Source organism: Candoia aspera, chromosome 8 (assembly GCF_035149785.1).
Source record: "Candoia aspera isolate rCanAsp1 chromosome 8, rCanAsp1.hap2, whole genome shotgun sequence".
NCBI classification, from domain to species: domain Eukaryota; kingdom Metazoa; phylum Chordata; class Lepidosauria; order Squamata; family Boidae; genus Candoia; species Candoia aspera.
Genome location: NC_086160.1, coordinates 77,911,002 through 77,934,257, shown reverse-complemented (window position 1 = coordinate 77,934,257; position 23,256 = coordinate 77,911,002). Strand labels below are relative to the sequence as shown.

Sequence of the window (23,256 nt, the reverse complement as noted above, 5' to 3'; positions counted from 1 at the left end):
CTTCCGCAGATGCTAAATGCCACCGCTGCTGAGCCAGCCCCGGGGTTGGCTTGGGTTCCCAGGAAAAGAGTGCGGTGCTCGCCCCCACCGCTGCCTGATCCTGGCGGGTGCTGCCTTGCCCAGCGCCACTACCTTTTGCACCCTGTGGACCAGCAACATGCCACAGGTCTCTTCCTATGTGTGTGTGCATCCGCACTCAAGACTCTGGGTGCGGTCCTGAGGGTGCTGTTTGTGTGAACATTGAGGACCCCATGGCTGGGGGGGTGCCTTCCTTTTCAGATCAGGGTGCAGGAGAGAGCCAAGCAGCCTGTTCTGGTCCAGGGGCTCAGCTCTTTGGGGGGGCGTCCACGAGGGGCCCCTTCCGACCCCCGGAAATGCCACCTTTCCTCGTTCGTGACTTTGAAGACATCGATGGCAGCTCTGTTTAATATAAACATGGCACTGCCTTGCCCTGCCCTGAATCTGCCGGTTTCTGAGCCTCTGCTGAACTCTGTCACTTCTAGCTGGGCATCCCCCATCTCCTCCAAGGCACGTGCCAGTCTGGAGCACCAGAAACTCTCTCTGAGTCCCGAGAGCAGCTTCCATATGGGAGGCATGCAGGCCCTCCGAAAGCGCTGGCGACAGCTGCCACATTATGCAGAGTGTGCACCGCTAATCAGCAACGTGCTGAAAGTTGAATGAAGGTGTATTTGCAGGATCTGCGACATGCCGTGTCTGCAGCACAGATGCGCCGTCTGCACAGCTCGTTCTCTCTGCGCCCCTTTAGGGCTGGGACTAGGAGGCCTCTGCTTGCCGATGCCCCTGGCTGCCGGAAGGAAGGGGCGTCCTGTCTCCCCAAGGCCCCGCCCCCAAGAGGGGGGTGCTCTGTGGGTGAACCAGACACGGGGGGTGGTCCTTGCCGAGAAGGAGGGTAGCTCTGCTTTCCCTGGCAAGGAGGCAAAGGCCTCCCAGGCGGCAGAGCCACAGACAGGAGCACAATGCCCAAGGGACCGTCCCTTCTGCTGCGGCTGCTCCTGCGGTGGGTTCCGGGTGGAAGGCAGAGGAGTGGGGTGCCTCCGTCTCTGCGTCACCCCGTTCCTTCCAGGGCCTTGGGCATCAGGGCCCGTCTTTAAGGCTTTCAGAGAAGTGGGTGAGATCCGGGCCGATGCCGCCTGTTCCCCCTTCCAAGCCGAGTCCCTGAAGCAGCCCTTTCAGCAGGGTGCAGAGTCCGCATCGTGGGTGCCAGACAGCCCCGGCCAGGATGGGCCGCAGGGCAGTTGGATGGCTGGCCTTGACCCTGGAAGGCCTCCCGCCTGGGCCTGCCGCTGCGTGGCCAGAGGGGTGGAGGGCCCCGGAGGGCCCGTGACTCGCAGAGAACAGCCAAGGCGGGCTGTTCCCCACAGGCACCTGACACTGGAGTTAAGGCTCACAGGGTTAACAGTTTGTACGCCGCAGTTTCTTGGGTTTGCTGGTAGCCGGAGAGGCATAAAGCCCAGGCGCCCTCCTGCCCCGGGAAAGAGGCAGCCTTGTCCTGGAGCAGGCTGCCCACGGAAGACTTGTCTCCTTGGGGTGTCTGCAGCCTGGACCCCTGCTGGAGCTTCTGGCCCTAGATCAGCGCTTGTCTTCCAAAATGGAATAGGCTCACCTGAAGTGAACACGTTTTCTAAGCCAACAGGATGCTTGCTGACTGCTTAAAGGTAGCTCCCGGAGAGAGTATTTGGAATTGTCCCTCGTTTAGCCTAAACGGCCTCCCTCAAATGGCCACCTGTTGGTTCTAGGCCTGCCCAGGGAAAGGTGTGTGGATGCCCCCTGTGCCTGATGGAGAGGTCCAATTTGATTTTCCATGTAGTTCTTATGGGCTTCCAACATCACGGCAATAAATGACAATCCAGTAACTTCTAACACCAGTTTTATCATTTGTGCTGCAATGAAAACAGCCGTGGCCCCATCATTCCTGGAGAGGGAGCGTAAAGCTTTAAGCATCAAGTCCAGCCTTTTGTCCTGAACCTTCCCACTGGGATGGGTGGCAAACTCTGGGGATAAAGCTTTCCTCGGACCCTCTTAAGAGGCTCCCCCCCCCCCCCCCCGCTTTGCAGAGGGACAAACGGAGCCGCTCTCGGCTTGGCCTTCCTCCCTGTGTTTCCCCTGCGCTTGGCCAGCGGTTTGATTCTGCCAAATAAATCCCAGCTTGGTGTTCCGTAGTCTGCAGCCACCAAGTCCAACAGCTGCGAAAGCTGATGGGCTCTTTAGCCTGCACCTGGCAGAGAAAGCGAGGGAGGTGGGGGGGCCAAAGTCTGGAGGGGAGGCACTGCTTGCCTGGCTCGGTGCACAAGATCAGGGTTGTGTTGCAGGCTGGCTGTGATTTTAAGAGCAGAGATCTCAAGTCCGGGGGTGAGCCTCCCTCTTGCTTAATTGTGAGTCATTTAGCCTGAATTTTGCAAATGCAGAGATCTCAGTCCCAATTAAGACATTGCACTTCATGTGATAATTAAGGCTTTTTCTTTAAATCAGGCCATAACTCCTCTTAATTAGGAGGCTGTAGCCATTGTAATTTGAACTGGTCTGAGTTTAAAACACCCTTGGTGGAAGTCACACTTGGGAGCCTCACCAGCCAATGCTCTAAATTGGTTCGGTTCCCCGCAGAAATGAGGAGGAGCCCAGCAGGGCTGTAATTAAGAGGCTGCAGATCCCAAAGGGAAGTAGATGGTGGCCAGGGGAAGAAGGACAGGGGTCCACACAGCGCCGAGGGGCAGTGCTTGGTCAACTCTGGCTCTGACGGGCTGCCAAGTTTTGGTTGGGTGTAAGTTCAAAATGAGCCAGTCACCTTCACCAAATGTGGGAGCAGAGGAGATGTGCTCCGTGAGCGCCTCAAAGCTAGTTGCACAAGGAAGGGATGCACCCTGGGGTGACCAGCTGGGTTCTTCTGCCCCACCTCCACGGCTCCGGTTTGCCCGGACCCCTTGTGCACCGCTGCCTCTTGCTTTGCTCATGTTCCTCTTTGTGAAGGGCAGTGTTTCAGCACATTGCCCAGCTGGGGATATGAAACACACCAGGCATTTATATAAAAATAAGTGTATTTAAAGAAAGCGTAAAACATAAAACAGTTTCCTTATCCAGAGCTCTGGATAGGCACGAAAGCTTCTTACATACAAAGAATCATTTTACAAGCTCATGCACACGCACACGTGCAGAGCAGGAAAGAGAGGGCGGTTGAGCTGTGGTGGAAGGAGAGGCTGCAAAACAGAAACTGAAACCTTCTGGTAGCAAGTCCAGGCAAGTCCCTCCAGGCAAGCAGCAGTTTTTGCTTATTTGGTCACCCTTTCCACACCCGAACCTGAGGACAATTAAGTCTGACCTTCTCACCCTGCCAAGTGATTTGTTACCACAGTAACTGTTCCTCTGCAGCTAAACTTCCTGACAGAAAAAAATATATATACCAACACTCGCTGCTGGCCAGTGCCTTGTACCCTCACGGGGGTGGGTTATGCTCCCTGCCTCCCTCACCCTCTAGGCCCAAAGAGTGCAGTTGTCAAAGGTCCTACAGAGCCTCAGCTGAGGGCCGCGAGCACCTTTGCTGCCTTGAGCCTGTCCGACCCTCTTCAAGGAGCCCAAGCAGCGGCCATCGCCATTTGGTAACAATTCCCTTGTGAAGCTCTGCTGGGTGCAAAGAAGCGGTGCTTTGATCTGTCCTGAATCTCGTTCAGCGCCCTGAGATGCCCCCTTGTGTTCCCAAGGAGGAGAGAGAGAAGTGCCCGGGCGAGGACCCGGGGACCTGGGCATTCCGGACAAGGGAGTGTGAGCGGCAGCGCCCACCCGAAAGCGGCTCACCTTCTGCCCACCCCAGATCTCTGCTGATGGCCTCTGAGCTTCCCGGCTCTCCTCCACCACAGACCCCCTCTAGGGGTCAATCTCCGGGTCCTCTTCCCAAAGAGGGGTACAGGGGGCAGCGAAGGGTGTCCTGGTGGCCTTCTTTGATGACGACAACGTCGCTCTCTGCCTTGCAGGACGGCTCTTCTGCGGTCCCGGCCTCGGATGCTTCTTCCCGTTCAAAGCCTCGTGTGCCTTGCAGCCTTCGGCCTTGCCCTCCCGCTGGCCATCAGCCTCTTCCCACAGATGTCTGAGGTCAGTGACGCAGTCGTGGTCATTCCGGTTCCCCCGGGACGGCGAGGGGGGAGCTGCTAGAGAGCGCCGGGGTAGGCAACTCATGGACGGGGAGCAGGGGCAGCCCTGGGCGCCCTCTCAGCCAAAGAAGAGGCAGGCTGCGGAGGGCCCTGGGGCCTGGCCTGCTCCGGAGCCCAAGCTCAGAACGTCCAATGGGATGCCTCCACCCCTCCGCCATCCTGGGCCACTGTCAGCGCTGCTGGCTCAGGGCAGAGATGCTGCTTGTCCCCTTTGGAGGTGGGGGAACAGCGGGAGGATGACATCCCAGAAAGGCCTTCTTGCTGCTGCCTCCCCCCCCCCCCCACACACACACACTGCATCCCACCCTGCATTTCAAGGCCAAGCCAAGACTCCCTGGCCCTCAGGCATCCTGAATATTTTGCTGGTCTTGTTCCAACACGGTGGGCGCAGCACGTACTCGAAGGTGGTTCTCTGTTTTGGCAAACGTCCATTTAACTTTACAGGGTGCTGGATTTCATTGCAAAATAACTGCATTTTCCTACAAACCCATTGTATGATGGGTTTAAGAAATATAATTCGTAAATAAGTTAAATAACGGAAGGGCAGTAGTGCTGCCTCCAGATTCAAGAAATAAATGAAATGCAGTTTTAGTTGCTAATCAGTTTAATCAATCAGTGGTTTGATTAAACCTGCAGGATTTGCGTGTGAAATGCCCTGGCGTACAGCAACAGTTGGAAGGGAAAAGGCTTTTCCTCCTTTGTTTCTGGGGATCAGGGAATGCCGCATCTGAGAAAGTGCCGCTCCCCCCCCCACCGGCTTTGCAATGGACCACCTGGAGTTTCTAGAAGCACTTTCATGAAAAGCCTTGTTGGCATGGGGGGGGATTTACTGCCCCATTTTAATTAGAGCACCACGTTAATTGATCAAAGGAGCGTAAAGGGTTACCCAGATAATCTGAGGGAGGCACTGTGAACAGGCAGGAGCTACTTTCTAAATGCAGAGAATGTGCCTTTGCTCTGCACTTGCAGGAAATCTGAAGGAGGGGGGAATGCTGGAGGAGGCAAAAGGGGGCCCTTGTGGCCTTTTGAAAGAGCCCCCTTTCCCTCTGGCTGCTCCCTCTGCCAAGGACCCTCTGGCCGGTCCTGGGACGGGTGCCCTGTGCCCCTGCCCCAGCTGCTTCCTCGCCCTTGAGCCTTGCCTTCCGCCTCGCTCCAGAGAGCTCTCTCTCAACTGTTTCACGGTTTCGTAGGGATTGGGGCATGGATTGATGGATTGACTGACTGATTGACTGATTTAAATGTACTGGCCGCCCGACTCCGATGGATTCTGATTCATTTGAGCTTCAGATTACAAGAGGGAGCTGGAAGGCGCGGAAGAGCAGGCCCACTGAAGGAGGCCGAGGCCTCTCTCTAACCCTAACCCATTCTGTTTCTCACAAGGGCCAACCAGATGCCTGTAAAGTGCTATCAAGCGGGGTGGAAGCCCCTGGGATTCAGAAGGGGGCAGCTCCTGGCCGCCCCCCTCCTGATAAACCCACCCCCATCAATTGGCCCAGTCCCTTTGAAGCCATACAAGCCAGCGGCATCACCAGGCCTCAGGGCAGTGAATTCCCCAGGTGAGGGATGCAGGGATGCCCCACGCAATGCTTCCTTTGGCCTGTCTTCAGTCCCAGCCAACGAGAGGTGTGGCTTGGCCTGGTCCTGCTGCTGGGGAGGGGAAGGAAGCCCCCTTCCTGTGGGCATCGCCACGTCCCCTCAGCCACCCAAGCGTTTTAGCCTTTCCTTGCAAGGCAGCTGTTGGATTGTCTTTGCAGCCTTCCTCCACACTTTTCCAACCCAATTTTGATCCCTTTCCGAGCACGGCAGCCGGAACTCTTTGCAGTGCTTTGGATGTGGACATGACAGTGACCCCGTAAGGGCCTTGTAGCGTTGGGCTTCCCAGTTTGGACCCCCATCCCAGCTCCTTTGTGTGGGAGGGGCCTTTTCACAGCTGCTGGGAGCCCCCTCCCCCCAGCTCTTCCTGGTTAGTTGCAGACAGGCCAGTCCTCGCTCACAAAGGGGCACGTGAAGTCAGGGGATCATGCCCCCCAGCTCCCTCTGGAACACCCACAGAGGCCTGTCTGCAGGACGGGGCGCCGGTTCAGAGCAAACCTCTCCTCCTCCATGGCTGGACAGACCATGAGCCACCCTGCGGACGGGTCTGCGCCCAGCTGAACCGCTGCTCGGCCGGCGGGCGGGCGTCCGTCTGGCCCTCCAACCAGGCGAAGGAGCTCTTGTCGCCAATCTGCTGCGCCTCCTCTTGCTGGCAGGCGCCATTGGAAAAGCAAAAGGTTAATGAGCCAACGCGCCGTGGTGTTGCGGCAGCAGCACGATGACAGTGAAGCAGCAATTACTAATTAGATGCAGTTTAACAGGAGGGGGGAGTGACATCTCCTCTTCGCCAACTGTCAATAATTAGCAGATCTGATGAGGCTGAAATGTGTCCACAGTTAAAAGGCAGCTTTCGCATGGGAAACGGAGGAGGAGGCATTTCGTGGGAAGGGCCGTAGGGAGGTCAGTGCGGGGCCACAAGGGACTGGCCCTGTTGGCTGGGACTGAGCTAGGCCGGGCTTGGGGTGGGTGGGGAGGGTCTGCCTGGTCCTGCTGGGGGGCACCGTAGAGGCAGCGTCTGGGGAAAGATTTCAGCAATTCCCATGGCAGGAATTGAGTCATGCAAGAACAAAGGAGTAATGTTCATACAAGACGCCCAACCAAGTCAGCAGTTGTACAACATGCTGATCTGGCTTGCTGGCTTGGTGAGTGTGGCCAGGACACCCTGCAGGAGTTCAGCACAGCCCTGAGGGAGCTGCCCTGGAGACCTGGTCTTGGGCCCTTGACGGGTCCGAGTCCCCAGGTCTGAGACGGGTGGGCGTGTTGCGGGAGCCCCTTCAGGGCTTCATCCCAGGCCAGGAGAGCTGGGGCTCCTGGATACGAGACGGGCCCTTCCCCCAGATGCCCTGCCAGAGCTGCTCAGCCGGGCCCCCTCCTCCTGGCAGAAACGGTCAAGCGGCTGATGCTGCTTGGCCTGGGGGTTTCCTGGTTCATGGGGCCGGAGGGAGATGAGTCCCCTTGTTTGCTGGGAGCCCGGCCCCGGCCACCAGGGACCAGGGCCTCTTGCCAGGTATGCAAATTGCGTGCCCGGCTCCCCAGGGCTGGAGCTGTGGACACGTTCCTGACCTGTCGCTTCCTCTTTTGCCCACAAGCTGCCGAGAGACCAGCTTGACACAAACGGCCCACAGAGGCTTGAAAGCTGCTCGGTGAGGGATGGTTTTATGGAGAGACAGACTCAGAGAGCCCCTCAAGTTTGTGCAGTGCAGACTGGCCTCACGCAGCTGCTCTGCGATTCCCTGGGGTGCTGGTCAGAGCCACTGTTCCTCAGCCCACATACAGAGGGCTGTCTCCAAACTGCCTGTGGGGCTGAGCCAGGCATGGTTGCTCCCCATGACAGGGAGGGCCACTCTGGCCTGTGCCCCCCCAGTTCTGGGGTGGCAAAGGGAAGGCGGCAGAGGAGTGGACCCTGCCTACCCCAGCCAGAGGAGTGGACCCTGCCCACTGGATATGCCTGGCCTCTCAAGTTTGCTAGCCATTTCTTGTTTCTCCTGTTCTTTTCTTCTTTTTCTTCTCAAACTGGTATATTCCAGCCTGGGCCCTTTGGGTGGCTGGACTCCAGGTCCCATCATCCCTTGCCAGCTAGACAGTGGAATTTGAAGTCCTGGACATCCAGGGGGCCTCAGACTGCAGAAGGCTGGCATATCCTGTTGGCTGGGATTCTGATTTACATGGATTCCTCTTGCAGCCAGCATGGGGGTCTTGTCAAGGTGGGGGAACAGGATGGATTGTTGGTCCTGTTTGCTACATTCTCCCTCAAATTGGGCTTGAGCCCTGGAGACTTGATGGACATGTGGCATTGTGGTCTTCGTGGCAGCAACACAGCAGTGGTTGGCCATGTGCCTCCTTCTGGAATGCTTGTTTGATATCCCCATCCCCATAGCCCTGGGATCTCCTGGTGCTCCCTCACCCAGTCAGGAACCAGATCCAGCCTGGCTCAATTTTTAGAGATTTGCCAAGGTTGGCTGCATGTGGAAGGAAGGGAGGGCTGTAAACAACAACGGAGGGTGGCAAATCCTTCTTTTTAAAAGAAATGCTCAGCCGCTTCCTGCCTGACAGAGGGGCCTCTTCCAAGCCCAGGTGTGCCTGCCAGAAAGTGCCAAACAGGCTTAACCCAGTGACACGAGTACAAAGTCTGGTCTCTCCCTCCTGTAAGCTACCTTGCCAGGCTGCTCTCAACCAACCACTCTGTCACTGAAGTGAGAGGCCACGAGGGCGACTCCAGCATGGGGTCCGCTTTGCCTCCACCTGGCCCGAGCCCGCGCTGGGGCTGGGGTCCTCTGGAATGGGCTTCCCTTGCCAGAAGCGGGGCAGCAAGGGTTAGGAAGCTGCCTTGCAGCTTCCCCCTCTCTCTCGTTGTGAGGCTAGACATGGAGATCCCGGGGGAACATTGGCTGGAGCTTGGGAGCTTTCTTCCGCCTGCCCTCTGGATGGATTTTGCCGGGAAAAGGGAGAGATTGCTCTGCGTTTGTTTCTCCCTCTGGCTTTTTTGAGAATTCTGGGGGGGCTGAACCTGCAAAGAATGTCTGAAAGGCATTTGCCCTGAAGCTAGAAAGAGCTTTGAGATGGGACTTGGGCCAGCGAGCAGGAGAGACCCTCCAGCGCCCCCATTCTCAAGGACGAGGACCTTGTGGACACAGGCATTGGCAGCACAAAGCGTTCCCCGTTTGCCCCACGCTGAAGGTCTTCCTGCTCAGGCAGGCTCCCAGTCTGGTATCAGAATTAATCTCTGTGTGTTACGTTTCAGTTGCTCCAGGGGCTCAAGGCGACTTAGATGTTTCTTCCTCCACCCCTGTGAGGCAGGTCTGGCTAAGAGAGAGACTTGATCTAATGTGTTCTTGCCCACGTACCTGCTGCTTCCCCAGATCTTGCTGGTGTTTGGTGAGGGGGTTGCAGGGAGAGCTGGACCCTGCTGGAGGTGTGGTATCATTTCCTTCAGAGGACAAGCTGCCAAGGCACCTGATGAGAGGCCATCCTCCTGCTCTTGGGTCTGAGGACCGTGTTGCCTGCTCCTGCCCCCCACCCCCAAACCCCTGCTTCCCCTCATTTCAACATTTGTTTGTTTCTCCTGATCCCCCGACTGACCCAGGACCTCATAGGTCCAAGACCCACATGCAGGGCTGCATCTATCAGCAGAAGTGAAATGAGGAAGTGGTAGCAAGAGGATAAGTAAAGGTAAAGGTAAAGGTTTCCCTTGACATTAAGTCCAGTCGTGTCCAACTCTAGGGGGCGGTGCTCATCTCCGTTTCAAGCTGAAGAGCCGGCGTTTGTCTGTAGTCCCTTCCGTGGTCATGTGGCTGGCATGACTAAACGGAATGCCGTTACCTGCCCGCCGAAGTGGTACCTATTAGTCTACTCACATTTGCATGTTTTCGAATTGCTAGGTTGGCAGGAGCTGGGACTAGCAACAGGAGCTCACCCCGTCACGCGGATTTGAACCGCTGACCTTCTGATCAGCAAGCTCAGCAGCTCAGCGGTTTAACCCGCAGCGGTGTTTCACAGAGAACAGGAAAGTGAAGGATCTGGTTCTTTCTCTGGAAGCATCTTTTGGCCTCCCAAAACCCAAATGTTGTTGGAAATGGATCCCAAGGTCTGTAGCTTCTGGCCTGGGCTCTGCTGGAGATGGTTTAAGGGTGCTTAGATAGGTTCCTGGCTGACCTCAAGAGAGGCTCCTGGGCATTTGGAGGGTACTGCACACTCTGTCCAATGTGGCTTCATGCAAATCCATGGATCCATATTGCACGAATTTAATTACTGTTTCCCTGCTGAGTGTGGTAAGGAAGACTAGCCATGCCTGACTGAAGATGGACCAGGATGCTTCTCCCTGGGTGAACTTCAGGGCAGCAAAAGGTATTTTCACACTTGAGGATCTGGAACAGAAGTTGACAAAACTTCTGGATCAACTGGTGAGCAAAAGTCTCATGAATTTTGCATGATTTATCCAAAATTATGACGTCTGGCCTGAAGTGATGGGGTCGCAGAACAGAGAGAAAGAAGATGATGAACATGGTGATAAGATGACCAGAAATCTTGCAAAAAGAACCCACAAAGAAGTCACACAATTCATCAGATTGAAGGACATGCAGTTTCACGTTTTATCCTACATCCTGAAATTTAGGGTAATACTTCCTGCAGCTAAAGTTCTGGCCTTACAAGCTGGCTGGGAGGCTTTGTAAGACAGCAGATCCCCCAAATGTTCATCCAGATGCGGGTCCCAGGAAGAAGAAATTCCACATAGGACATGCAGTTGGCTTAGGTTGTCTTCCTTTTTACACATGTGGACACGCATTGCCTGTAGACACAGGCGGGCGCAACGCCTCTCTGCTGTAGCCCTTTTGCGAGATTTGCAGTCTGGCATTCTCTTGAGTGGTCATCTGGCCTCCACCAAATAGAGGCCAGTTCTCTGCCTCTCGAATGACTCTTCCCTTAGGAGGTGCCTCCTCACACTTTCCCACCCTTGGTTTTACTCCACTCTCTGGAACAACAAAGAACATTTTTCTCCCTCTCCTGGATGACACTGAAGAAACCTGGCTGTCGTGTTTCCCCTGAACTTCTCCAGGCTGTGCTTTCCCAGCTCCTCCAACCGTTCTTTGTACAACTTGGTTTCCGCCTGCCCACTCATGACCCTTCCTTGGAGGCGTTTCAGTTGTCAGTGTCTTAACAACATGGGGAGCATAACTGGGCCCAGAGCTGCAGATGTGGTGAGACCCACCCAGATCCCCCTGCCTTCTCCACCAAGCCACCTAGCTAGGGTTCCTGAGGGCTTTGTTGTGCCAACAGAGCTTTCTTCCCCCATCAGGGAGGCTCTGTGAGGATCAGGACAAACAGCTCAAAGGCTCCTTTTCACACCTCACACCTGCAGGCTGCTTGGCGCTCAACTTCCGACTCAGAGGCAAAGGCTCCCATGACTCCTGTTGCAAAGAGAAAGTGGAGACTCTGAAAGCTGTTCAGGAGCATCACTCATCCCTTTAACCTCCCCTGCTTTAACATGTCAAACACGAGGAGATGATCAAAGCCCAGGCCGGAAGAAGCAAGGCGCTGCTGCCCGCCCTGGAGCAGGTGACTGCCCTTTCAGAGTCTGGGGCGGGCATCTCTCCCACTGGCCTCCTTTGCCATGGAGACTAAAAGGCCAGGTGCAGGAGGAGGAGCAGATCAAGACCTTCGGAGGCCAAAGGTTTCTCAAGAAAAAGCCGGCAAGAAACCTGGGCCGTCGGCAATTCTTTCTCCAGTTGGGTGGGGTGGAATGAGGGTGTCTCCAAGCCAGACAAGCACCTGGAGATCTCTGTGCTTGAAAACGAGGAGGGGCCGGGGTGGGCCTCTTTCTGTGGCTTTAAAAGGAAGTTGAACCATCCAAGGCTGGAAGGCTTGAACGTACTGATACAGCTCCTGCGTGGGCTGACCCCTCAGTCCTGCAGCAGGCCATCTCTGGCCATCAGGTGCTTGGAGAAGACCACTGCCTCCCTCTCCTGCGTGAAGGATGGATCTGGCTAGACAGTGGACCAGGTGCGGGAACAGAATGCTGGACTCGGCCGGCTTTGGATCCACCCTGAATTCTTGTCCTCCTGAAGTATTCTACCTCTGTGGCTGCTTCATTCCCAGCTGGGGCAGTCTTGCTTCAGCTCAACGAGAAGAGATTGGCCCCTTCCCCTCTGTTAGTAGTGGGGGGCTGCTGTGGAGCGACCCAATGTGGCACTGAGTGACAGCTGTGTCCTGTTGCTGCTCTGTGCCACGCCAAGGGACCCTAACCAAGGGAACTGTATTACTCACTTGGGCCACAGCAAGGGGCAGGATGTTTAGGAACACAGGTTTTCATTGGAGCGGGTGTGTTCACACACCTCCCCATGGCTCAGAATTGCCACCTTTGGAAGTACCTCATCCTTTCCAAAGTGTAAAGTGTGAAGTGACCCTTGAGTGGTTTACACTGGCTTGAATGGGCAGTAAAGCAGTGGAATTGTGCCATATTTCCCAGGTGGCTAAGAGTGCTGAGTACTGCCTGGTGAGTTCACTGGGTCTGGATTGCAGCTCAGCCAGTCAGGAGAGCAACGTAATGTGCATACCTGAATAACTGCGTGGTTGCATTGCCAGGATCTTTCTTGGCTAGCAGAGAAGACTCAGTGGCTGGGCCTGGGGTGCCTGAAGTAGACACTGGTGATACCTTCCAGTAACTGCATTTTTACAACAGAAATGCTTTCAAGCATAGCCCATAAGATGCCTTTGCAGGGGAGAGACAATGTGGTCAATGGTCCTCTGGAACTTTGCCCCCCATTTGTTTGTTTGTTATCCAGATGGTATCCTGTCTTTCCTAAATTTTCCCCATAAGAACAGCCTTGAGAGATAGGCTGAGCGGGTATGGTGGGAGAGTTTAAGAGAAAGTCCCAGCCAATCTCTGCTTAAGGGTCAAAGGATCAGCAAGCCAAGGCAAAACCGAATCGAGGTACATCAGAGGTTCTATTGGTGGAACTCAGGAAGAGCTTTGGGGTCCTCACAAGAACAGCAGGCTCTAATAGCCTTCGGAGAGGAAAGAGGAATACTGGAGAGGGACAGGAGAACTAGCCTCTGAAGAGCCTGGCCCTACGACTCTGCCCAAGAAGAAGACCAAGAGGAGAGTGTGGCAGCCGTAACTCCTTCAAGATGCAGAGACAAGCTGTGGACTTGACCTTCTGGCTTGTGTAGTGTGCTGTCTGCCAGGAGCATGGATCAGGGATGTGGCATAAGAATGTCCAATGTTTATCAGGTCCACACACAGTTATCCTGTCCTGACAATCTGTGTAGGGACAAAGGATGTTGCCGAGAGCAGCAACTATGTATTGTCATAAATTTTGAAGAAGCCAGGAGCTCAAGAAGTGTTTTCATCCTTCCTTCCAGTCCATGGAACGGAAGGAGAAGGAAAAAGATTATTGCAGGTGAATGCAGGCTTTGGGAACAGTAGCATCAATGGGAAAGATTAGATTTCTGAGATCACAGTCTGAGTCATCCGAGTGATGGGCTCCTGGCCTGGGATGGATTGAACTTTACAAGGACTGGTGATGCTGTGCTTTGCTGAAGCGTGGTAAACTTGGCCCCAAAAGTTTTAAATCGAAGCCTTTGGGGATGGGATATGTAAACACTGAAGCATCAGGCTTCCCTGGAGGGTATGGCAGTAAACTTCAGCTCCAGAGACTTAAGTCCTTCGTCTGCAGTCGGCAGAAGATTCTCAGATGCAGCTCAGGCAGATTAGACTTCTTACTGCAAACAAGAATGAGCCGAGATAGTCGTAATGGAGGGTCGGGGGCCGGATTTCTTATATGGGCCTCTGTCCAGAGTTTACTCCCAGCCCTTTTTGTTACCACCTCATAAACTACTCGGTGAAGAATCATTCAGAACTTTAGCTCATCAGGTTCATAGCCTTCATTGTCTGTGTCTGGAAAAAGACAAGACGAGCTTGGACTAGCATGTGAAGACAGAGAGGATTTAATAGGTAATCTGAGACCATGTGGGATGATTCACCCTTGCAAGGTAGTCCAAACAGGAAGCACGCCCAGGTGAACTGAATATACTTTATTGTAGGGTTACATTAACAATTTTGCACATCCGAAAGTACATCTCGGGGGGGGGGTCCCTTCTGAGATGTTTGCCCCACCGGGCTCAGCTGCCGATTATGTTCCCCTGGCTGTGGCTGTTCCCACTGTCTCCCAAGGTCATTCCCACATACCATTGCAGATGTAGTGCATACGTGTTGGAGATCAGACCAGGGAAACCTGGTTTCCAATCCACTCTCATCCACGGAAGTTCACTGGGTGACTTTGGGCAAGTCCCTCTCTTTAAACCCAACTCTATGCCACAGTTGGGGTGTTCTAGGAAAAACTGGAGGAGGAGGAGGAGGAGGTACTATATATACCTCCTACAACTTCTGGAGGAAAGGCAGATTTATTTATTTACTGCCTCACTGCAAAGGAAATGAGTCGCAACACGTGTTGGAAGTATCCCCCTGCTCAGAGGTCCACATGGGTCAATGTGGCGACACTGTAGAGAACATCTGGATTAAAATATGTAGAGGAATGGCTCAAAGTAGGAGGAAGTGTGGATGAGGCTTTTCAGGAGCAAACTGCAGATCTTTTAAAGGATATGAAGTTGTGATTGGAAACTTTAGTCCCTGGGCAATTGGTGCCAAGAATGCCTTCCTGAAGGAGAAAGCTGTTGGGGTTGCCGGCGATGTCTCCAGAGAGTGGAGGGATGCCCTCAAGGCTGAAGGAAAGCCATTGGCTGAATACTAATCAATAGGAAGGACTTAGTCAATGAGGGAAGTGATTATGTAATGCTGGAATGTTAATTTTAAAGGCTACTAAAGCAGAGTGTAGTTGAACGTGTACCTTGAAAGCAGATTTTAATAAATTTGATGCTGTGATGGGTAGGAATTCATGGCAGGAGAAGCTAACGGGAAAAATAGTCCAAGATAGATGGGAGTTTCTAAAAAAGGAGATACCGCAAACATAATTCCAAACAATTCCAACGAGGAGAGAAAGACAGCAGAAGAAGCTGGTGTGGCTGGACAAAAAACTTACTGCATCCATCCATTGCTGCTCAGTCCTGCGTTGGACAGGCGGCACCTAGAGTGTTGCATCCAGTTCTGGTCTCCACATTTTAAGGGACAGCACTGGGATGACCGGGATGGGCCGGAGAAGAGCAATCGAGGCGATGAGGGCCTGGGAGGAGATACTGTGGAACAGGTGAGGGAGTTGGGTGTGTTTAGCCTGGAAAAAAGAAGGCGTAGGGAGACAGATACCCACCTTCAAGCCTCTGAAAGGCTGCCACGGAGAAGGCAGGGCAGGAGCGTTCAGGGTTGTTCCAGGGGGCGAGACAAGAAAGAAACAGTTTAAATTTACAAGGATGATTTTGGCTAGACATTAAGGGAAAAAATGAACAGTAAAAGCCACCAAGCAGTGGATGGGGCACTCTTTCACCAGAGGAGTTGAAACACGGGCTGTAGTAGAGGTTTTTTGCAAATAACCTAAAGCATGATCTGTTCTCCACGTGTAGTAACTTTGGATCATTTTCCTCAATAAATCAATGAACAAGTATAATGTTTTTGACTCATTTGTTTAATTAGGTTCTCTTTGTCTAGTTTTAGAACTTGTGTGGAGAACAGATCACATTTTATGTAGAAATACTGAAAATGCAAAAGGGTTCACAAACTTTTAAGTACTGCTGCACTTACTGTTATATCTTCAGATTCAAATATTCCATGTTAAGATTGTATTAATTATACAATTTATTGTTTAGGCAACACAGAGGCCCACTTAAACTTATACCAACTTTTCATTTTTTAAAATAAACAGGAATTGTGTTTTATTTAGTGATATTTTCCAGAATGGATAACCAGTCTTGCCAACACATCTTTATCTTATGTTTTGATTGAATGGTTTCTTAATCAATTGTGGGAATGCTGTGGGCACAGTATGTCCTGGTTTCAACGGAGCATTTCACACAGTACCCCGTGGCAATGCTGATCAGCAAGCAAGTTCATTTTTGGCTGGATGGCATCACCTAAAAGTGGTTACACAGCTGACCCCAAAATTGTCCCCAAATCATGCTTTACAATCATTCCATATCATATGGGTGAGTACTGGGTGGAAAGGCAAAAGGTTCAGTCCTGGGCACTGGGCATTACTTTTATCAATGACTTGGATAAGGGGATGGGCAGAAGCTTATCAAATTCAGATGGTACAAAATTGAGTAAGATAGCTACTATTTAAAAGAAACAGAACTCAAAATGTTCGCAAGAGCTTGAAGCACTGGGCTCCAAATTAGTTATCTATAGTGCAGAGATCTTCACTTACGAAGCAGGAATGAAATGCAGAGGTACTGAATGGGGGATTTTGTTGTGAAAAAAATCTTGGAATAGGAGCTGATTAGAAACTGAACGTAAGTCAGCAGGGTGTTGTGGCAGTAATGGGCAAATGTAGGTAAGCATAGTTTCCCATGTTGCTCTGCTTTGGTTAAAGCCCACCTCTAGGCCTGTGGGGTTTAGTAGAGGGCACCATATTGAAGAATTATTTTTGGAAGGAGGTAGGGAAATGGGAAGGGATTCGGAGATGGACAAGGAGGATGATCCGGGGACAGTCCTACAGAAAGAGATGGCTGGGGGTGGGGTGGCTGGGTGGCCCAGAGGACACCCAAAGGGATGTAGAAGCTTCTTCCACCTACTTCCAGAGGGTAGGACCTGCCAACCTTCCTAATGTCACGGCCCATTCAGCAGCGGAACCCGCAGCCCGGAGAGCTGCCCCTTCAAGCAGAGGCTGGGCGGCCACCTCTCCGCAGGTCTGCTGGTATGAGTCAAGGCCCGTCTCCGTTCAAGGCTGTGCCTTGTGTCTGGCCTGGCCTGCCCCTTGGAATGCCAGCAGGGCAGGGCAGTGCCAAGTAGGAGCCAGAAGCGCCCTTCCTCACCTTCCCAAGGGGAAGCGGGCTCAGCGGGTCTCCCTTAGCCGCGCCAACAAAGGAGCTGGAGGGCCCCCGCCTTCCAGCGGCTGGCAGAGTGGCGCTCCTCCACGTCAGTGAGGCGGCTGGTCCCACCCTTTCCTGGCGGGAGCGCTCTGCTTCCCCCTTTCAGTGTTCTGCTTTGTGTTTAAATAAGAAAAGAAATGGTGAAGTTGCTAATAATGGCTCTAAGAGAAAATATGCTACATCTGTTATGGATAGCAGTACAAAATTAGCTACTCACACCTCTGACACCCAAGATGTCTTCACTTAAAATACCCGTCGGCTTCCTTTACATAACTTGCTGATTATATTTAAAAGAAATACAATTTTGCAATTACTTCTTCTTTCTGGTGTATATCATTTTCTTTTTATGTTTATATATTTCTCCTTCATTAGTGCAGACTGAAGGGTGATTAGATCCCTTCAAACATTTTACAGAGGTTAAACGTTGATTAAGATTTAATTATTACTGTAAATAGCTTGGAATGACATATGGTGCAAAAACCTGACATATGTGCATTTGAATAAATGAAGTGCTATTTCCCAGGATGCACCAGGAACTGTTTAACAGCTTTGGTGAAGGGTTATGTTGCACCTCATGTTAAGATTTCTTGGATGTTACATTTTGTTGGGTTTCTGCAGCTGAAAGCTAGGAACAGTTTTTCCAGTTTTTAAAAACATTGAATATTTTAAATACCTAAATTGTTTTGCACAAATTTTTGCTAATTTGTCTAACTAGGTTAAACATTTTCAAAAGCTTTTAGATTTTCCATGTAGGTTCCTTGTATTGTTGTGTCAGCCTTGGCACTACCACCAATATATACCATTTTTAAGATATAAAATAATAATTTCAGCATATGAGAAAGGAGCATTGCAAAGGTTTCAGTTTGGATGGGTGAGCCTCTGAAGGAAAGGCCTGGGTCCTTCCACCCCTTCCAGGGTGCAGAAAGGGTGGTCTTTGGGCCTCCCGCCCCCTAGACCACCCCTTTTGCAGGCCCAGAGCGTGGGGGACCGAAACACCAGGTTTTCTGTACTGGGCTGTGGGGGGCGGTATTTATTTTATTTATTTCTTCAACTTACATGGCCACCCAACTCACAGATCAAACAGTTTTAAAGGAATCGTAAAACCAATATGTATGCAAAGCTTAGGGACGCGGTGGCGCTGCGGGTTAAACCGCTGAGCTGCTGAGCTTGCCGATCAGAAGGTCGGCGGTTCGAATCTGCGTGACGGGGTGAGCTCCTGTTGCTAGTCCCAGCTCCTGCCACCCTTGCAGCTCGAAAACATGCAAATGTGAGTAGATTAATAGGTACCACTTCAGCGGGCAGGTAACAGCGTTCCGTTTAGTCATGCCGGCCACATGACCACGGAAGTGTCTACAGACAAATGCCAGCTTTTCGGCTGTGAAACGGAGATGAGCACCGCCTCCTAGAGTCGGACACGACTGGACTTAATGTCAAGGGAAACCTTTACCTTTACCTATGCAAAGCTAACAGAACCGACTGGCAGCCAAAGACACCAACCAGTCCTCTGCCAGACCCTTGGGTGGGTTGGCTCAACAGTGCGGGAAGCGCCAGGTCTTTAGAGCCTCAGAAGGGCCAACGGGGATCTGGGGGATTGTAAGAGGTAAACAGGTTCCTTAAGCCTTGCCAACTCATTCCACCCTTTAAAGATCACCCTCATCGTGCCACTATTGGGCCCCCTTCGGTCCTTGAGCTGACCAAAATGGGGCATGTGTGCTGTGTGTGACAGAGGCGTGGGGTGTTTCGGGATCCCCGGAAGGCACTTTGAAAAGAGGGAAGAACATGCCGAGGGAGGCAAACCAAGTAAGGCCTGTGTGGGGAGGTGAATGGCAGGGTTGGGCCTTTGCCTTGCTGCAGAGGCAGCCCTGATGCAGCTTTCAGGGACAATGCAGCGCGAGATGTCGTTGCCCTGAGAACAAGTGGGGTAAGACGGAGGGGCGGTTTCCTGCCCGGCTGGGGTGTCCGTAAGGGTACAACAGCCAGCCTTGTTTAGGATGGGGCTGGCAGCAGAGGGGGGACAGTGGGGCACCCTGTTCCAGGAGAGCGCATGGGCCTCTTTGGACCCTGCATCTCCAAGGAGGCCCCCAAAGAAGGAAGTGGGGCTGAGAGTGAGAGGCTGAGGAGTGGGGAAATCCAGCCTGGAGGCAGCAGATCTTCGGGGGGCCAAGCGTGGCTTGCCAGCCGCATGGAAGAAGTGGTCTCGGCATCCTGGACATGCCTTGCCCTCAGTCGGTTGAAGCACAAGCCTTCCAAGGAGTGACACCACGGGTGATCATTAGCCCTGGCTGGGACCCTGTCCCCCCCGCCGCCCACCTTGAGTTGAGCCTTCCCGATGCTCTGAATGCTGACTTGTGCCTGCCTTTCCTCTCGGCTCAGCATCTCAGCGGTGCTGCTGTGATTTTCCCACCTGTCCCAAGAGACAGTCAGCCAAAGGCAGTTGCTGAGACTGGGGGGCCTGGGAAGAAGGGGTGGCTTTGGCGCCCCAGGAGGGAGCTGGCAGTGCAGGATGTGGCCAGCAAGCGCAAGGGTTGTGCGGGGACAGGAAATCAGGGGAGGCTCATGCAGAAGTGTGTGTGTGTGTGTGTGTGTGTGTGTGTGTGTGTGTGTGTACACTAATAGGATCAGCTAACGCCACTGGGGGTAGTCACAGCATTGGTGTAACCTTTGGGGGAGAACTGGTGAATTAAAATGTACGTCACTCACAGAGTATCTTTCCTCCTTCCTTCCCTGACATCCATGGGTAGATGGGTAGCCTCTGCTTATGCTGGTGGGGGATGATTGGTGGCTGTGCTGCTATGGTGTGTCTGCACACACACAGCCTCCCACCCCATCTTGCTGGGGAAAGAGACCCAGAGCCAAGCTGCTGTGGAGCAGGTCACCTGCAGTAGCCCACCAGGAAAGGCTGGGGCTGGGGCTGGTTGCAGCCAGCCAGGTGCCCCCTGTCTTATAGCCCAGCCAGGCCCAAATGCAGTAACATCCCTCAATGATGCCAATGCACAAAAAATAAAATCTTCAACCCTCCTGGAGTCTAACAAAAGCTAGTAAAATTAAGAAGGCCTCGCAGAGCTTTCAGGCAGGGCTCCAGCAAGGCCTTGCTGAGCCTTCAAAAGCCATCTGTGTCCTTCTCATAAGGAACATCTGGTCAGAAAGGGAATCTTTTTGGCCCTGACAATGAGCATAAAGCTTGTTCCCAGGTGACTTGCCTGCAGTGGTGATACCTTGCATTCAAAAATGCCAAGTTGTCTTTAGGGAACTTTGGCCTCAGCTGCTCCCAGCCTTTAAGCTGAGGTTCAGCTTCTCCTTGTTGGAGGCGTTGCTCTCGGGTTGCGGAGCGCTCTTTGGGATCCTCTGAGAACCTCTAAGGCCAACTCCAGCAAGGCTTGCCTGCCAAGGAGCCCCGTCTTCCAGGGAGATCTACTTTAATCTGGATGCTGGGGGTTGGAAGATCCTACTGCCTGTATGGGGTGGAGAAGTGCAATGGGCCACCAGTCAACAGACATCACGCTCTTTAACTGGTTCAGCCTCACGGCAGAACGGGACAGGGGGCCTCTCTGCACTGGGCGTCCTGACCTGACAGCTGGCGTCTGAGGTCTCCTTTGCTTTCAGCCCGCGGGAAATGGTTGGCAAGGGGAACCTTCTTCTGTCTAGTTGTACTTGCCCTTCACCGGGCACACTGAGTCACTGTGTGTGAATGGCTGTGTTTACTGAGGCATTCTTGTCTCAGCCCCCTCCTAGTTTGGGTGAAGGGTCCGTAAAATGCCACTCTGGGGCATCACCTCTGGCCGCTCCTTACAACTCACAGCTGAGCTCTGGCCGATTGGTAGATCACCCGCTTTGGTATTGGAAACCTCCCCTTTCTGCCCCCTTCCTTCCTAGCATCTCTAGGTAGAGTTGGGAAAGACGCCCATCAGAGAGCCACTGCCCGGCCATGGAGTCAGCAGGCTGCTCTAAGATGTGCGAAGCTGGTTGTCACGATCCGCCGAGGAAGAACCTGGCCTCGATGCCTCTGGTCCTTAGCGCCTCCTTGCCGTTATTCTGACCCGCTTTGTGACTGTCCTTTTTGGCAGATTGAGACTGTCCACTTGGAGCCAGAGATCGCCCAGGCCACCGCCAGCCCGACCGTCATCTACAACAAAGGGTTGTGAGTGGAAGCGGAGCCCTGGCACGGAAGGCGGCAGCAACGGCATGAAGAGGCGTGAAAGGAGGGGGGAGCCGAGTGCCAGAGGGGAGGGGGAGGTGGGTGGGAGGATGCGGAATACAATGGGAAGGCGGAGAAGATGACAAAGCTGCAGCTTGTAACGTCTTCCCACCGTCGAGAAGTGAGTGTAAATTAGCACTTTTGGAGACCTGGCATCTCACGTTGGTCGAAAAGATTAATATTTAAAGTTTTCAATTAGCGACAGTAACAGCACAAAGAAGTGGGGGAGGGGGGTTGGAGGCAGGGAGGCTGGCAGGGGGCTTGTGGGGCCTGGTGGAGTCTGCCGTCCTCCGGCTCCGCTGAGCTCCAGGCCAGCCTGGCACCCCCCGGATGTGTCAGGACGCAGCTCTCAGGGTCCCCGGGCCCCAAAGGCCATGCTGGGGGCTGCAGCCCCAGAGCATCGGGGGGGTCGGGAGCAGCTGCACAGGTAGAGGGAGCGCCCCCTTCACACTGAGGGGCTGAGCCGCAGCCGTTCTGAGCGGCATGGAAGTAATCCGCGGGTGAGGTGGGAGAAGTAGGTAGGCAGGTGTCTCGGTGGCTGGGCAGCGTGGCTTCAGCGTCGGCCTCGCCCCACTTGGCTTGCTCAGAATCCATAGGAGCTGTGATGGTCGCGCTGAGTCCAGGCCCCCACCGGGACGGTCCTCCTTAGCCTCCTTCCTTGCTCCCCAGGCCCCAGACCGGCATTTCTCCCTGGGGGGTGAGTGCAGAATCGTGTTCTCCAACTCTCCTGCTGCTTGGCATTGAACGTTGAGCTTGTTGGAGGGGCTACTGGGGGTTGCCCTTCTTTCTGTGGGGGGGGCGGGATTTTTGGCTTGCAGGCTCACACGGTGGAGCAGCGGAACCCCCTGCAGCAGCATTTTCTGTGAGCCCTTCAGACAGAGGGTAGCAGGAGCTCTTTTTTGGGGCTGACCCTCTGACCAACACCTGGGCAGGGGTCTCGAGGGGACTCTTCCCACTGCCTCCCCCGCCAGATCGTCATGGGGCAGGAACCTGAGCAGGAAGGGAGGCAGCCGCAGCAGAGCCTGGAGCCACCCCAGGGGCCAGCATGTGGGACAGCAGCAGCAATCCCAGCCCTAGAGCCTTACGAGGTTGGAGGGCTGGAAGAGGGCTGGTTTTGCCCCACTGAAAACAGGGGCGACCTGTTCACCCCCCACCCCCCAATCCCTTGGTTCACGCTCTGAAGGATGCAGACACCTGGTCTGGCTCCACCTGATGGGCCTAATGGCCCACACCACTGCCCCTGCACATCGCTGCTCCCTGCTGGGCCTGCAGGCAGAGTGCCGGTCCTCGACATGCAGCGCTAGTTGCGGCCCTTCCAGAGGGGTTTCTCCGGCCCTTTCTTCCGGGAGGACGCTGAGCTCTGCCTGTTCCTCTGAGGACCGGCCAGGTCTTCCTGCCTTGGACCTCTCTGGCTGCAGGCATGATTGGGCACTTTGTGTGTGAGGCCAAGTGCAAAAGCCTGTTGGGGGGAAGGAGGGAAAAAAGGAAAGAAGAGAGAGAGGAAGAAAGAAAGAAAGACTTTCACAGCCAACTGCCACAGGAAGTGCGAGTTCAGCTCACACGGCATGCTTAATCAGATAATTTGCAGACTCAGTGGCTGCGTCTCTGTAGCATTCATTAGTTTTAACCTTCATTAGTTTTAGTTGCTATTGTTGTGGTCGGTGTGTTGTTGGAACTCAGGTAACGGGATTAAGTTTCCGGTCAGTGTGGGTTCAGGGCCTCGTGTGCAGGCAGCGCCTGCAGCGCTTGAGCCTCGTGGGGTCGGAGGAGGTGGGGCATCTGGCCAGAGAGGATGGGGAGGCTCCTTGCGGGCAGGTGGTGGAGCCAGCAAGCCAGGCACCTTCTGGGCAGGCTCCCACCATCCCCAGCCCCTCTGAGTGCCACAGCCCATCACTGGTGGGCCACCCCCTTGGCATCCACTGGACCCCTGCCAGGCTAGTCCCCTAAGCTTGGAGCTGTGTGAAATTGGCTTTTGTCTCCCCAAGTTATCTTGGGGTGCAGCAGAGCCTCTTCAGCGTCACAGGGAGTGGCCTACTGACCCTCTCCTAATCAGAGGAGTCCGTTTGGAGTGTACCGCAAGTGTGCAGGAGACCCCTCTAGAAAGAAGCCCTGGGAAGTAGGCTGACCATAAGTCCCATTCGGAACGGGACAGTCCCGTTTTTTTAACATTTCCCGACCGTCCCATCATTTTAATATAAATGTCAATTTTGTCCCAGTTTTAAAAACGTTGGAGCAGTTATTGGGAAAAGCGGGAAGAAATTGAAATTGAAATTGAAAGGGAGGCTGACTTGGCAGTAGTTCTCAATCCAGTGGAAACCGACAGCAGGAACCGCA

The 23,256-nt window shown here is 53.7% G+C and overlaps 1 protein-coding gene across 1 annotated transcript in view; it reads left to right on the top strand.

Moving 5' to 3' along the window:
• SFXN5 (sideroflexin 5) overlaps positions 1–21,077 on the top strand; it is a 78,190-nt gene extending 57,113 nt beyond the window's left edge. Inside the window, exons 13-14 of the mRNA XM_063309693.1 lie at positions 3,984–4,101; positions 20,792–21,077. Coding sequence (XP_063165763.1) covers positions 3,984–4,101; positions 20,792–20,869 — 196 coding nt within the window. The 3' untranslated portion in view covers positions 20,870–21,077. The remainder of the gene's footprint in view (positions 1–3,983; positions 4,102–20,791) is intronic.
• Positions 21,078–23,256: the final 2,179 nt, after the last annotated feature.